This window comes from Pituophis catenifer, unplaced genomic scaffold (genome assembly GCF_029215685.1).
Source record: "Pituophis catenifer annectens isolate HBS135680 unplaced genomic scaffold, rPitCat1.0.hap2 SCAF_4, whole genome shotgun sequence".
Classification (NCBI taxonomy): domain Eukaryota; kingdom Metazoa; phylum Chordata; class Lepidosauria; order Squamata; family Colubridae; genus Pituophis; species Pituophis catenifer.
This window is the reverse complement of record NW_027256884.1, coordinates 112243269-112256015: the sequence shown is the minus strand read 5'-3', so window position 1 is coordinate 112256015 and position 12747 is coordinate 112243269. Positions and strand designations below refer to the sequence as shown.

General features: G+C 39.6%; 1 protein-coding gene across 1 annotated transcript in view; it reads left to right on the top strand.

Annotated features, from left to right (window-relative positions):
* The first annotated feature begins 2427 nt into the window (after positions 1–2427).
* The window catches only part of DDX10 (DEAD-box helicase 10), a 154306-nt gene continuing 143986 nt past the window's right edge, over positions 2428–12747 (top strand). The window contains exons 1-3 of the mRNA XM_070942859.1: positions 2428–2632; positions 9914–9974; positions 10074–10204. Of these exons, the coding sequence (XP_070798960.1) occupies positions 2453–2632; positions 9914–9974; positions 10074–10204 (372 nt within the window). The 5' untranslated portion in view covers positions 2428–2452. The remainder of the gene's footprint in view (positions 2633–9913; positions 9975–10073; positions 10205–12747) is intronic.

The window sequence follows — 12747 nt, the reverse complement described above, 5'->3', positions numbered from 1 at the left end:
GGTGAAGTATAGTTAAAATAACATTCCTTTCTCAGAAAGTCAAGGACAACTTTCCCTGCACCTGGAATGCTGGAACTGGGAGGCATCTCCAGTTGGGACGGTACTTTGATTGGATCATGTGATGGACTTGTGGATGTTGGGCAGGGACTTGAACTTTTCTTTGGGTGGGGAAAACCTGGAAACTTTCAGATTTGGGTTTTCCCAGATGTGCCAATATGACATCTTTAATAAAATGTAACTATGAGGAAACTCAAGCCTCGGAGGTTTATTTCGTTGGGGGTGTTACTTGGAACTCTGACAGTGGGGCTGACACTCACCCACTGGGAATTCAGCTGAAACTCACTCCCAAAGCCAAGAAATGACTTTTTTCCAAAACAGGTTATGACATAATAGTTGCACAATTCCTTGTTACTGATATCAATTACTGTTTTATTCCAAATTTATACTGTGCTTTGTTATTAGCATGTAACAAATAAAGTCGGAATGCTTGTAGCCACTTTTATATTATGTCTTTCCATATTTCATTTTGGTTGTGAACAATAAAGAGCTAAAGGTTACCTAGAGCTAAACTCAGCTGATAACATGGGCACATCCATTAAGTTTTCTTGGTAATAATATGGACATGGTTTGACATTAATGTGATTTTTTTGATTTCTCAGTTCTATTTCTGGTGTCCTCCCATTCAAGTATTATCCAGGTCCAGCCCTTAACTTTTCTGCCCCCAGAGCTTGTAGGAGGTAGCCCTCCTTCAAATTATATACAGGTAATCTTCAACTTAGTTATACAACCTGTATAACTTAGGGGCGTGGATAAGCGCACCAATGTGCCTACCGTCCCTGTTCTACTGTCCCTATTTATTCGTATCCATTTCCTGTATTCATAATATGTTTATACTTATATCTGTGATCTTATACATGTTTGACAAAGTAAATAAATAAAAAATAAAATAAATAAAAACAATTGGGACCAGAATATCCATTGCTAAGCAAGGCACTTATTAAATGAGCCTTGGTAGTACAGGGGTTTAAGGCACCCTGTTATTAAGCTGGTTATTAAGACCAGCTGCCTGCAATTACTGCAGGGTTCGAATCTCGCCAAGGCTCAAGGTTGATTCAGCCTTCCATCCTTTCTAAGGTAGGTGAAATGAGGACCCAGTTTGTGGGGGCAATAAAATGACTTTGTATAAATATACAAAAAGGATGAAGGCTATTGCTGAGCACATTGTAAGCCGCCCTGAGTCTTCGGAGAAGGGCGGCATATAAATCAAAATTAAAAAAAAAAAAAAATGAGTCATGCCTGTCTTTACTGCCATTGTTAAGCAAATTAGTCCAGTTGTTAAGTGAATCATATAGTAAGTGAATCCGGCTTCCTGCATTGACTTTGCTCATGTTGTTGGTTTAAGCTCCAAGCTTGGCGATTTGGTACTTAAGACCAATGGTTTGTCATTGACTTTGCTTGTTGAAAGTTGCCTGAGAAGGCTGCGTGACCCCGGAACACCACAAGTCCACAACCATCATAAATACATGCCAATTACTAAGCCTCCGTGGGGATGCTACAATGGTCGTATACAGTAAATGTGAGGTTCAGTGCTGGTATAACTTCAAATGGTTGCTAAATAAATAATTGTAAATCAAGGACTATCTGTATTTTATATTTCGTCTACATTGAAGCATAAAATAGTGCACAAATGCCGTGCTTCCCAAACCTGGGTAAATTATTCCAATTTGGGTAAAAAAAGTAGTTCTTTGGGTAATCACACACAAACCCATTTCTGTCACAACAGGGACTTTTACAGTACTTAAAAGCAGGGTTCTCCAGCAGATTCTGGAGAACCAGTAGCGGAAATTCTGAGTAATTTGGAGAACCAGCAAATACCACCTCTGTCTGGCCCCAGAGTGGGGAGGAAATGGGGGTTTTGCAGTATCCTTCCCCTGGGGTGGGGTGGGAATGGAAATTTTGCAGTATCCTTCCCCTGCCATGCCCACCAAGCCACGCTCACGCCCACAGAACCGGTAGTAAAACAATTTGGATTTCACCACTGCTTAAAGGTATTTTATCTACGTTCATAAAAAGGACCTTTTGATAAAAAAAAAAGTTTCAGTTGGGGAATGAAGCAAAAAGTCTCGCAAACATTGAACAAGTAATGCAAGACAATAATAATGTGTACAATAATAGGCAGATGCAACACAACAACGCACAATAATGCGATCCTACATGGCTGTGGTGCACCATATCAGACGCAACACAATCCAATAGTAAGAACCTGAAACAAACGTTAGGCTGAACTTTCACCTTCCAGCTCAGAGCAGGAACTGAGAGGGATTCCCCCCTCGCCTCCACCAGGAGGGAGGAGCTTTGACCGTGATGTCATCTCTATGCGCCCGGCTCCTTTTTGCGGCGCGTTCTTTCTTTTGGCAGCGTGTTCTGACCCTCAATTCCCACCGAGAAGGGAATGGAAGAGAGCCGGGATGTTGCGTCTGGATCGGGCGCCGACCCGGTGCGCAGCTTCGAGCGCTGGAAGAACAGATATGCCAAGCGCAAAGACAAGCTGCGGCAACAGCGCAAACAAAAGAAACCGGAGTGGGAAGTGGAGAGGGAGTCGATCGCCGCTTTGGAAAGGCGCTACTCGGAGGTGAGAAGACATGCGGGGCAGTAGCCTTCTCGGGACCGCTTGTCCCAGCCGCAAAACCAAGATCCGCTTGGTTCCCCTGCCTGTGCCTGGTTGGCAGAGATTGCCTTGTCTTTGGGTTGCTTTTGTCTGCCGGATCCACTTTAGAACTAAAGGGGCGTGCATAAGAACACTAGCGTGCCTACCGTCCCTGTTCTAATGTTCCCTTTAATTGTATTCATTTTATGTATTCAATTCATGCTTATACATATATATTATCTAATGCGTACTCGACAAAAAAAAAAAGAAAGAAGCAGGAAAGGAAGAAAGAAAGGAGGAGGAGGAAGGAAGGAAGGAAGAAGGAAAGAAAGAGAAAGAAAGGAAGGAAGAAGGAAGAAAGAAAGAAAAGAAAGAAAGGATTCAGCAATTTAAAAAAAAGGTGTCCTAGAGTAGGGGGTCTCCAACCATGGCCTGGCGGACTTTAACTCCCAGAATTTTCCAATCAGCTTTGCTGGGGAATATCCAAATTAGTGATATGTAATAATATGTTGGAGAGAGGTACTCTGTATACACTCTAGGACAGGGGTCTCCAACCTTGGCGATTCCCTAGTGGGTGAGCTTTGCTGGCTGGGGAATTCTGGGAGTTGGAAGTCCACCAGGTTTAAAGTTGCCAAGGTTGGAGACCCCTGTCCTAGAATGTACACAGAGGGCCTCTCCCCAACATATTACTAAGGATCACTAATTTGGATATTCCAGGTTGGGGAAAAGCTTAAAATTGTGGTGAGAGAACCACATCACTATTGGTTGTGGAGGGAATAAGGAGGAGGGAATTCCCAAATATCCGCCCACGTAAGTGACTGATTAAGGGATTCATATCTAATAAACTTGGCAGATTGTCATTGTGGGAAAAAAATACATTATACAGGTAGTCCTCAACTTATGTCCACAATTGAGCCCAATATTTATGTTAAGTGAGAAATTTGTTAAGTGAGTTTTGCCCCGTTTTACAATTTTTCTTTCTAATTTGTTAAGTGAATCACTGCAATTATTAAATTAATAACACAGTTGTTAAATGAATCTGGCTTCCCCCTTGACTTTGCCTGTCAGAAGATTGGGAAAGGTGATCACATGATCCCGGGACACTGCATCCGTCATAAATATGAACCAGTTGCCAAGCATCCAAATCTTGGTCACGTGACCATGGGGATGCTGCAACGGTCATAAATGTGAAATATGGTCATGTCACTTTTTTTCAGTGATGTAACTTTGAACGGTCACTAAACGAACTGTTGTAAGTCGAGGACTATCTGTATATACTATTTGAATCTGTTACTATACTATTTGACTATCTGTACAGATGTCAGATTGGAACTTTAATAAATTGGACTGAAAGTTCATGCCATGTAACACACAGGTGGCATAAGGTTGCTTTAAGGGGTATAATATTTATTGATTGATTTAATTTATATTGCCATCTATGAAAGGCATGATATAGCCTTGGGATTGTTGGGGGAAGGGTTGCATTGTATTTTGCTTGTAGATTTGTCAACTATTCCTTAAATAAGCATTTAAACAGGCTTGTCTGTCATGGTCAGATATGACCATTTATGGAATGTGACATGTGCCTCTTGTTCTAGAAGACACAGACTAATAAACTAGAATCTCTCCTTTATTTGGAGAGATGTAGGTCAAGAGCCCCCAATGTAATGCTAGACAAACAATAATCAAAGTTCTCCTTTACACTGGCAACAGTGTATTCATATATTGGTAAATCTACTTTGCTGCTTCTTTCTGGTTTGTGTAGATCTCATATATTTATATATATCCAACACTATGCATTTCGGTTTAATTGTAGAATAAAATTGCTGCTTATAAAAGACTAGTATGCCAGAACCAAAGATAGATTTGGTAGATGTTAGGGGGGAAGGGAATGGCAGGGTGGATTTGATTTAAATCGATTTGATTTAAATCACAATTTAAATCATGATTTAAATCACTAGTAAAAGACTTGATTTAAATCAACTCAATTTAAATCATAATTTTTAAAGAGCAACTGTCATCTCTGCTACTCCTTTGACCCATTGTTGACTCACCGATAGTCCCAGTGTTGCAGAATATACAGCCTCATGCTACATAACTAAGCTCCATTTCATGCTGAATAAACTAAATTATTTATGTATCTTAAATAGAAAACTATCTTACGATAGATTTTTACCCCCAAAGTTTTTTATTAAAATAAATCCAATTTAAATAAAAAAAAATCCGATTTAAATAAAAAAAAATCTGATTTTTTTTATTTTTTTTTAAAAAATCATTGATTTTTATCCACCCTGGGGAATGGTATGGCTGAAGTATTGACATAATAGTGAGATATCAATTTATGACAGCTGTTCTCTTCTGTAGGAGAACTAGGTGGTCGTACTAGTCAGTAGGTCCTAGCATTGGGCTTGACTGAACTGTTAAATTCTCTGCATCAATATTTGGTGATGGCACAATTTTAAAGGCTAATATATGCCAAGGCTGTTGATTAGGCTAATGTATGCAAAGGTGGTTGCGATGACTCCAAGCTATTTTTCTCTAGTCAGAAAAGGTTTGTATCTGAATAAGTTGGCATAGCACATAGGTGGGAAGAGCTTATTGGTGATTCTGTCCTGTGGATGAATTTCCCAGAGATATCTGATTGGTCTCCGATAAAGAAATTGGATGCTCCTTTGATTTGATCCCGCAGGACACTCTGATCTGGTTCACAGATAGAGCTAAGTTATGGCTTAGTTTATTACCTTTAGGAAATAAACTCTGACTGCTCTTGGAAGGACAGATACTGAAGCTCAAATAGTTTGACCATCAAATGAGAAGAGAGGACTCACTGCGAAAGACCCTGATGTTGGGAAAGATTGAAGGTGAAAGGAGAAGGTGATGGCAGAAGATGAGATGGTTACATAGTGTCATCAACACAGTGAACATGAATTTGGGCAGACTCAGGGAGCCAGTGGAGGACATGGAATTGCAAAGTATTGGAACAATTTAGTGACTATATCACCATTAGCTGAGGTAACCAAAAGCATTTAGTCATAAGGCATATTGATGAATTGTGTTGGCTTGATTCATCCAATATGCTAAAACTCAAGGAAGCATGTCAGGCCTCTTTTTGTACCCAGATTTTCCTCTGTCTCTTTTGTTTGTATGATGGGAAGTAAGATTTTGCTGGATCCTATGGTAGATGTCTCTCACTGAAAATATTTTTTTATCACTTATGAAATACTTTCCCACCTCACATTCTGGGAATCATGTCTATTAAACTATTGTTTGGTGGATTATGTGTCATCAAGTTTTTATCATCAAGTCAACCACATAGATGATCTATCCTGAACCTGGTCTTCCAATGGTGCACTTATCACCATGGTAACTGAGTCCATCCACTTTGCTTTTGGTTGTCCTCTTCTTCTCTTTCCTTCCAGCATTAGAGTTTTCTCCACAGAACTAAGTCTTCAAGTCATGCTTCTGAAATAGGATAATTTGAGCCTGGACATTTGTGCCTTGAGTGAGAAGTGTGAATTGATTTGTTTAATGATGTACTTGTTTATTTTCATGACTCTTCATGGTATTTTCAGGAGTTTTCTCTTGTTTTCTTTAAAACTCAAGCACCCAGATTGGTGTAGAACTGAAAAGAAACCTCCTGGGGTCTGAATTTGGGAAAATCACACTAATTTTGCAACAGTATGAACCACATGTACTTCAGGAAAAGTGGAAAAAGTATCTGTTTGTGTGTGTTTCAAGCCTTTATATAGGATACAGAAACAAGTTATACATTCAGTATATGTAATGTATCAGGAAGCAATAATAAAAACATTGATGAGACATGAGAAAAGACAAGATACACTTATTACATCTTCTCCTTTCCCATCTGGCTTGTTTCTTTATCACTTGCAACTCTCAAGGACTCCAAAACATGGCCTTGTTATTTAGTTTATGAAAAGGTCAATTTTTGCATTTAAAAAAAAAATAAAGAAATGGCTTTTCCAAAAGGAAAACATTGTTTTCTCAACTTCAAAAGGAGACGTGGATGCCATGCTAAAATATTGATATCACCTTTACTTAAAAGGTAATCATAAAGCCTAAAATTCCAGGTAACTTTTAACGCCTGCCAAAAGCATCAATACCTGAATCCTATGTTCAGGTATTGAACATAGAGGAACATAATTTCATATTTGTTTAATGTTAATAGATCATTTTTTTCCTTCAGAGCCTCTCTGAAGGCGAAAATTATTTTAAGTGCCTTCAAAATTAAATCTGTATGTAACTGGCATTTTGAGGGCTCTGCGGTGTACCATTGATGAAAGTTTGAGTCAGCAGGAAAATGTTTTAAGCTGATAACCCTATAACATGGAATCTTAATTTATATGTATATTATATCTGAAGTGGAAATGTTTAGGTAAATATGCTGTGAGGGTATATTCTAAGTACAGCCCACCTGTAGTCAGTTTTTGTCTCTGCAGTTAGGCAAACAAGTATCGGACAGTAGATTCTTATTTGGGAAAAATAGGTTGAAATATGTGGAGATGGCATTGCTTTCTTGTTCTGAATAGAATAGAATAGGATAGAATAGGATAGAACAGAACAGAACAGAACAGAACAGAACAGAACAGAACAGAACAGAACAGAACAGAATTCTTTCTTGGCCAAGTGTGATTGGACATACAACGAATTTGTCTTAGGTGTATATGCTCTCAGTGTACATAAGGAGAATAAAATACATTCATCAAGAATAAAAAGATACAACACTTAGTGATAGTCAAGGTTACTAATAAGCTATCAAATTGTACTAGGAAACAAATAAAAACAATATAAATTGAAAGATACAAGCAACATGGTTATAGTAATAAATGGAAAGAGATAAGTACAGCCATGTTCTTTTGGAGTACAGCCATTTCATTTTGGAGAGCTGCACATTGACTAAAGTGAGTGGGTTGCACCTAATGGGGAAAAGGAAGGCTTGAGAAATGGGAATAAAATTACAGGGGCTGTCAGAAGTTCAACTTAGATTTTCCAGTGTTACTGTACAGCAACAACAACCAACATTTTTTTCTGTTCTGAGTCTATTCCCTCAGAGCTACTCTGTTGGCGCTGATGCTAAGCAGTGGGTGGAGGTGTCCATTCTCCTCTTTCTTACCCACCTTGTTTCCCTTTCTGTAAATAACTGTAAATCAACATGCTGCTGAGTGCTCTTGTCAGAGGGACCAGCTGGTCCTTGGCATGGAGACTTTGAAATAAATCCAAGAGTTGCATATGGCCTGAGGACAAGTTGCCCACCTCTTCTCTATAGAGTCAGGCAAGGCTGTTTCTCATTCAGTCTTTCTTGTCCAGCCAAGCAAGCAAAAGCGGTCCAAAAATAAGGATCAGTGGGTGTGATGGCCAGTTCAGCACTGCTTTTTGAATAGGCTCCAGTTGTCTTTGGCCATCAATTTTTATCTCTCTTTCCAAGCCATGTGGAAGGTCAGTGATTTTCTACCCCTCCTTGTTGACATTTCTCTCTTTTTTTCTTTTTTCTTTCTGCTGGTCTGACTAGGTCAAATAAGGGAGAATAATTGTAGCTCAAGGTTGAAATGGGGGGGGGGGGTTCCTTGGTGTTTTCTAGTTTGATTGTTTTTCTGCAGAAGTTTCATTACTTAAACTAGTTATCATCATCAGTGCATCACCTTCAAGTCTTCTTTTCACTAAGGTGCTGGTGAAGCAAGTATTAGCCAAATATCTCCTGAGATGTTCACTACCTTTTTTTAAAAATAACATCATTGTTTGAACATAGCCTGGTTATTTGTTTGTTAGATTTATGTCCTGCTTTTAATTCAGGACTCCAGTGAAGCTCACATACACCTTCCTTCTACTGTCCCTGCCGGATCTCCAGCATGGTTTTCTGAAGTTTGCTTGCTCTCAGCTGCCATGGAAACGGGGATGAGAGCATGGGCGTTTGGGTTGGGAAAACGAGCTGGTGTGTAATAGTCCCATGAGAATTGGAAGGGAGGTTTGCACTCGTGAATTATGGCACTGCTGAGTGGAATTGTTTATACTCGGTCAAGGCCAACTGTCCGGAGACTCCAGATGTGAGAAATCCTGCAGGGGAGCTTTCCCATAACATCATTCTGGATGTTGATTGGAGCTCTTAGTGCTGGACCCTGGGAGGAGGGATTTGGGGTGACTTTCAATATGTAACTTTTGCACATTTTGATTCAGATCTTGCCTTGCTTTCATTGCTATTATTTCAAATTTAGTAAAAGTACCTCTTTTGTAATCCAGTGGAGTTGGGGGTTTTCTTTCTTGAGTTTTGAATGGAGGCTGGACAGAAGAGAGATGGAATGGTCCAGAGTCATCTAGTGAGCTCTTATGGCTGAGGGTAGACTAGAATCTGAGCTTTTGCAGTGCCAGCCAGCAACTTTAATGCATGATGTTGAGGGAAATGTATGGCAAATAGAAATAATAGGAACTTGCTGTTTGGACTAAAAATGTGTTTTTAAAAAATCATTAAATCATTCCTGGTTTTTCTAGTTGCCTTAGAGTCCTACTGGAAATATAAGATTCCATTAATTCCTCTTTTTTTTTTACAGGTAGTTCTTGATTTATGACCACAATTGAGCCTCATTTTATGACCTTTCTTGCCACAGTTGTTAAGTGAATCACTGCAATTGTTAAGTTAGTAACACAGTTGTTAAGTGAATCTGGCTTCCCCATTGATTTTGCTTGTCAGAAGGTTGCAGAAGGTAATCACATGACCCTGGGACACTGCAACCGTTATAAATATGAACCAGTTACCAAGTGTCCAAATTTTGCTGCAATGGTCGTTAGTGTGAAAAATGGTCATAAGTCACTTTTTTCAGTGCCATTGTAACTTTGAGCAATCACTAAGCGAATGGTTGTATGTCAAGGACTATCTGTGTAGAAAACTTCACACTGCAAGTATGTGGAGATGGCTGTAATCTTTTAGAGATTTATTTGGAAGAAAGTCCTATGGGGCTCCTATTGGGACATTTGCTTTTGAATAAAACACAAGTGTGTTATAAATCTGTTTAATTAAATTATACCAGTATTGAATATTAATTATAGTGGCACAGGACAGGCACAGAAATTATAGTTGAAACTTCATCAAAAGCAGTGAAGAATTGTATTAATGCTACAGAACAAACCTGAGAGGAAAATGAATAAAATATTCACTTTTGCAGTGGGATACTTAATAAATAATGCTAGTTTGCAGAAATGCTCAGGTTCTTTAGTATTTTGAAATTTAATGATCTGTTTTATTTTTTTCCAATATAGATAAATACAAATGAAGTTACAAGATTTTCTGATTTCCCAATATCCAGGAAAACTCTGAAAGGTAAGAATGGAAACCTTAAGGATAAAAATGTCCTCAAATTAAATACAGTTCTATCTGTTGCATTCTGGAACGGATTCTTTGTCTTCTGTGTATCATCAGGCTTACAGGAAGCTCAGTATCGCATGGTGACTGAAATCCAGAAGCAGACCATAGGTTTGGCTTTACAGGGTAAAGATGTTCTGGGAGCTGCCAAGACAGGATCTGGCAAAACTTTGGCTTTCATTGTACCGGTAAGTAGGGAAATACTTGTATATCATCATATAAGCTAACATGTATCCTATTTGTATTAATGGATGAGTTAGGTGTCACTGAAGGATTCATTATCTTGGCCTAGGACAGTGATGGTGAACTTTTTGGCACCAAGTACTGAAAAGGTCGTGCAGAAATGTTGCACACATGCGTGCTCATCAGGGCCGCACTCTGGAAAAGCCGAACTTCCAGGTTCTAGCACATGGATGCCTGACAATCAGCTGGGCGGCGAACATGCGCAGGCCGGTTTTCAGCACTGCCATGTGCACGAAGGATAGCTGATCGTCATGCGCACATGTGCGCCAGAAACCCGGGAGACAAACGGGCAAGGCTGGGCGACATGGCTTTGCATGCCACTTTGGCCACGCGTGCCATAGTTTCACCATCTCGGGCCTAGGATAAGGAAGACTAGTTATCCAGTTATTCTAGACTTCTGGACCACTGGATCTGTGGTTCTGAGTTAGGCTGGGCAGCACAATTATGGAAGTTATGATCCAGTGTACCTACAGAGTTGGGGAAGGTTGTTGTAACAGAAAACTTTACTCAAATAACAATACCAATAGCATGTAGGCATATATACTGCCATACAACACTTTATAGCATTCTCTGGGCAATTTAAAATGTAGAAGCATTGCCCCCAACAATCTGGGTCCCCATTTTACTGACCTCAGAAGGAATAAAGGCTGAGTCAACTTTGAGCACTGTCAGAATCAAACTCCAGGCTGTGGGCAGAGTTTGCCTGCAATATTGCACTTTTAACCACTGTGCCAACAGGGTTCTGATAATTCATCACGCTCATAAATTGCTCATTTTTGCTTGTATCATGTGATACAAACTGCGTAAATCCATTTTTAAAAAGGTTCAACATTTCTATATTGCCTACTTTTCAAACTCTAGCCAGTAGATAGCATGAAATAATAAAGCCTAATATTAGAAGCATCAAGATTATAAAATGATATGTTGTAGTGTTTGATTGATAAGCTTTGCTTATCAACTTTGCTTTTTGTGGGAATTTAAACAGCTTAGACCTTCCTAGATTCGGGGATTCTGGTCACAGTAATGACCAGAATTCCCCTAATAATCTCTTGATTGGGCTACAGCAATGCCCTAATAATCTCCTGATTAGACTACACTACAATAATGCACTCCACATGGATTTACCCTTGAAAAATTTCAGATTCTTCAGCTGGTGCAGAAAACAGTGTCATGGGCATGTTTTGCGTGTTTCTAAAACAGCACATGTTACACCTATGTTCCACAAGCTCCATTGGTTGCCAATTTGTTTCCAGGACCAAATCAAGATGCTGGTTTTAGCCTTTAAAGCCTATAATGGCATGAACTAGCTTATCTGAGGGACTGCCCATTCCATCAGATCATGTAGAGAGGAGATCTTGTAAACATGCAGTGAGTTTGGTCTGCTAGGGAGCTATATCCGGTCCCAGGAAATGGGTCTTCTTAGCCATGATGCCCACCTTATGAATCATCCTCATTCCTCATTCCCAAAGTGAGGCTACCTCCATTCCTGTTAATGTCTCAGAAATGCCTTAAGAGTTGACTTTGTCATCAGGGTCCCCAAGGGGACTAGTGAAATATTGAGGTTAACGTTTACTGTCAGTTACTATTTTATATATTTTAACCATGACTATTCTTATCGTATTTTTTGGAGTATAAGACGCACCTTAGTTTTTGGGGAAGAAAATAAGAAAAAAGCTGATTGGCAGGTGGATCGGCCTCCCGGAATACCCGCAATCAGCTGTTTTAAGAGATGAATTTTAGCAACCGGTTCCTTGGTGTGAGCTCTGTGCCTTGCTTTTTTTTTTTTTCCTGCCTCTGAAACTTCTGAAACTGTTTCAGAAAAAATGTTTTCCTGCCTCTGAAAGCCTCTGAAACAGAGCTTCAGAAAAAAAGCCTCCGAAGCTCTGTTTGGGGGCTTTTTTTTTCTGAAGCTCTCTTTGGGGGCTTCTTTTTGGAAGCTCTGTTTGGGGGCTTTTTTTCTGAAGCTTCTTTTCTGATGCTTTTTTCAGCCTCTGAAACCTCTGTTTGAGAAGCTGGGCGGGGCTACATTCAGAGTATAAGACGCACCCAGATTTTCACCCTCTTTTTTAGGGGAAAAAGGTGTGTCTTATACTCGGGAAAATATGGTATATACAGGTAGTCCTTGACTTACGACTGGTCACTTAAAGACTGTTGAAGTTACAGTGAGCTTGAAAAAAATTATTTAGGACCTGTCCTCGAAGTAATGGCTGCTGTTCCACCCCCTTGGTCATGTGATCATATTTTGTGTGCTTGGCAGCCAGTTTGCATTAACGACCAGTTGCAGCATCTACCAGGCACATGACTTTTGCTGTTTTCCATCAAAAAAAGATGCCCATTGGATAAGATGGATTTAGACTTATGATCATGTGATTTGTTTAAGAAGTGCATCATACCCTTAACTTCAGTGACTTGCTTAGTCTGTGCCATAAAAATGCTCATAAAATAGAGTCTGGTCACATGATGACTCAACTTAAACCGCAATGACTTA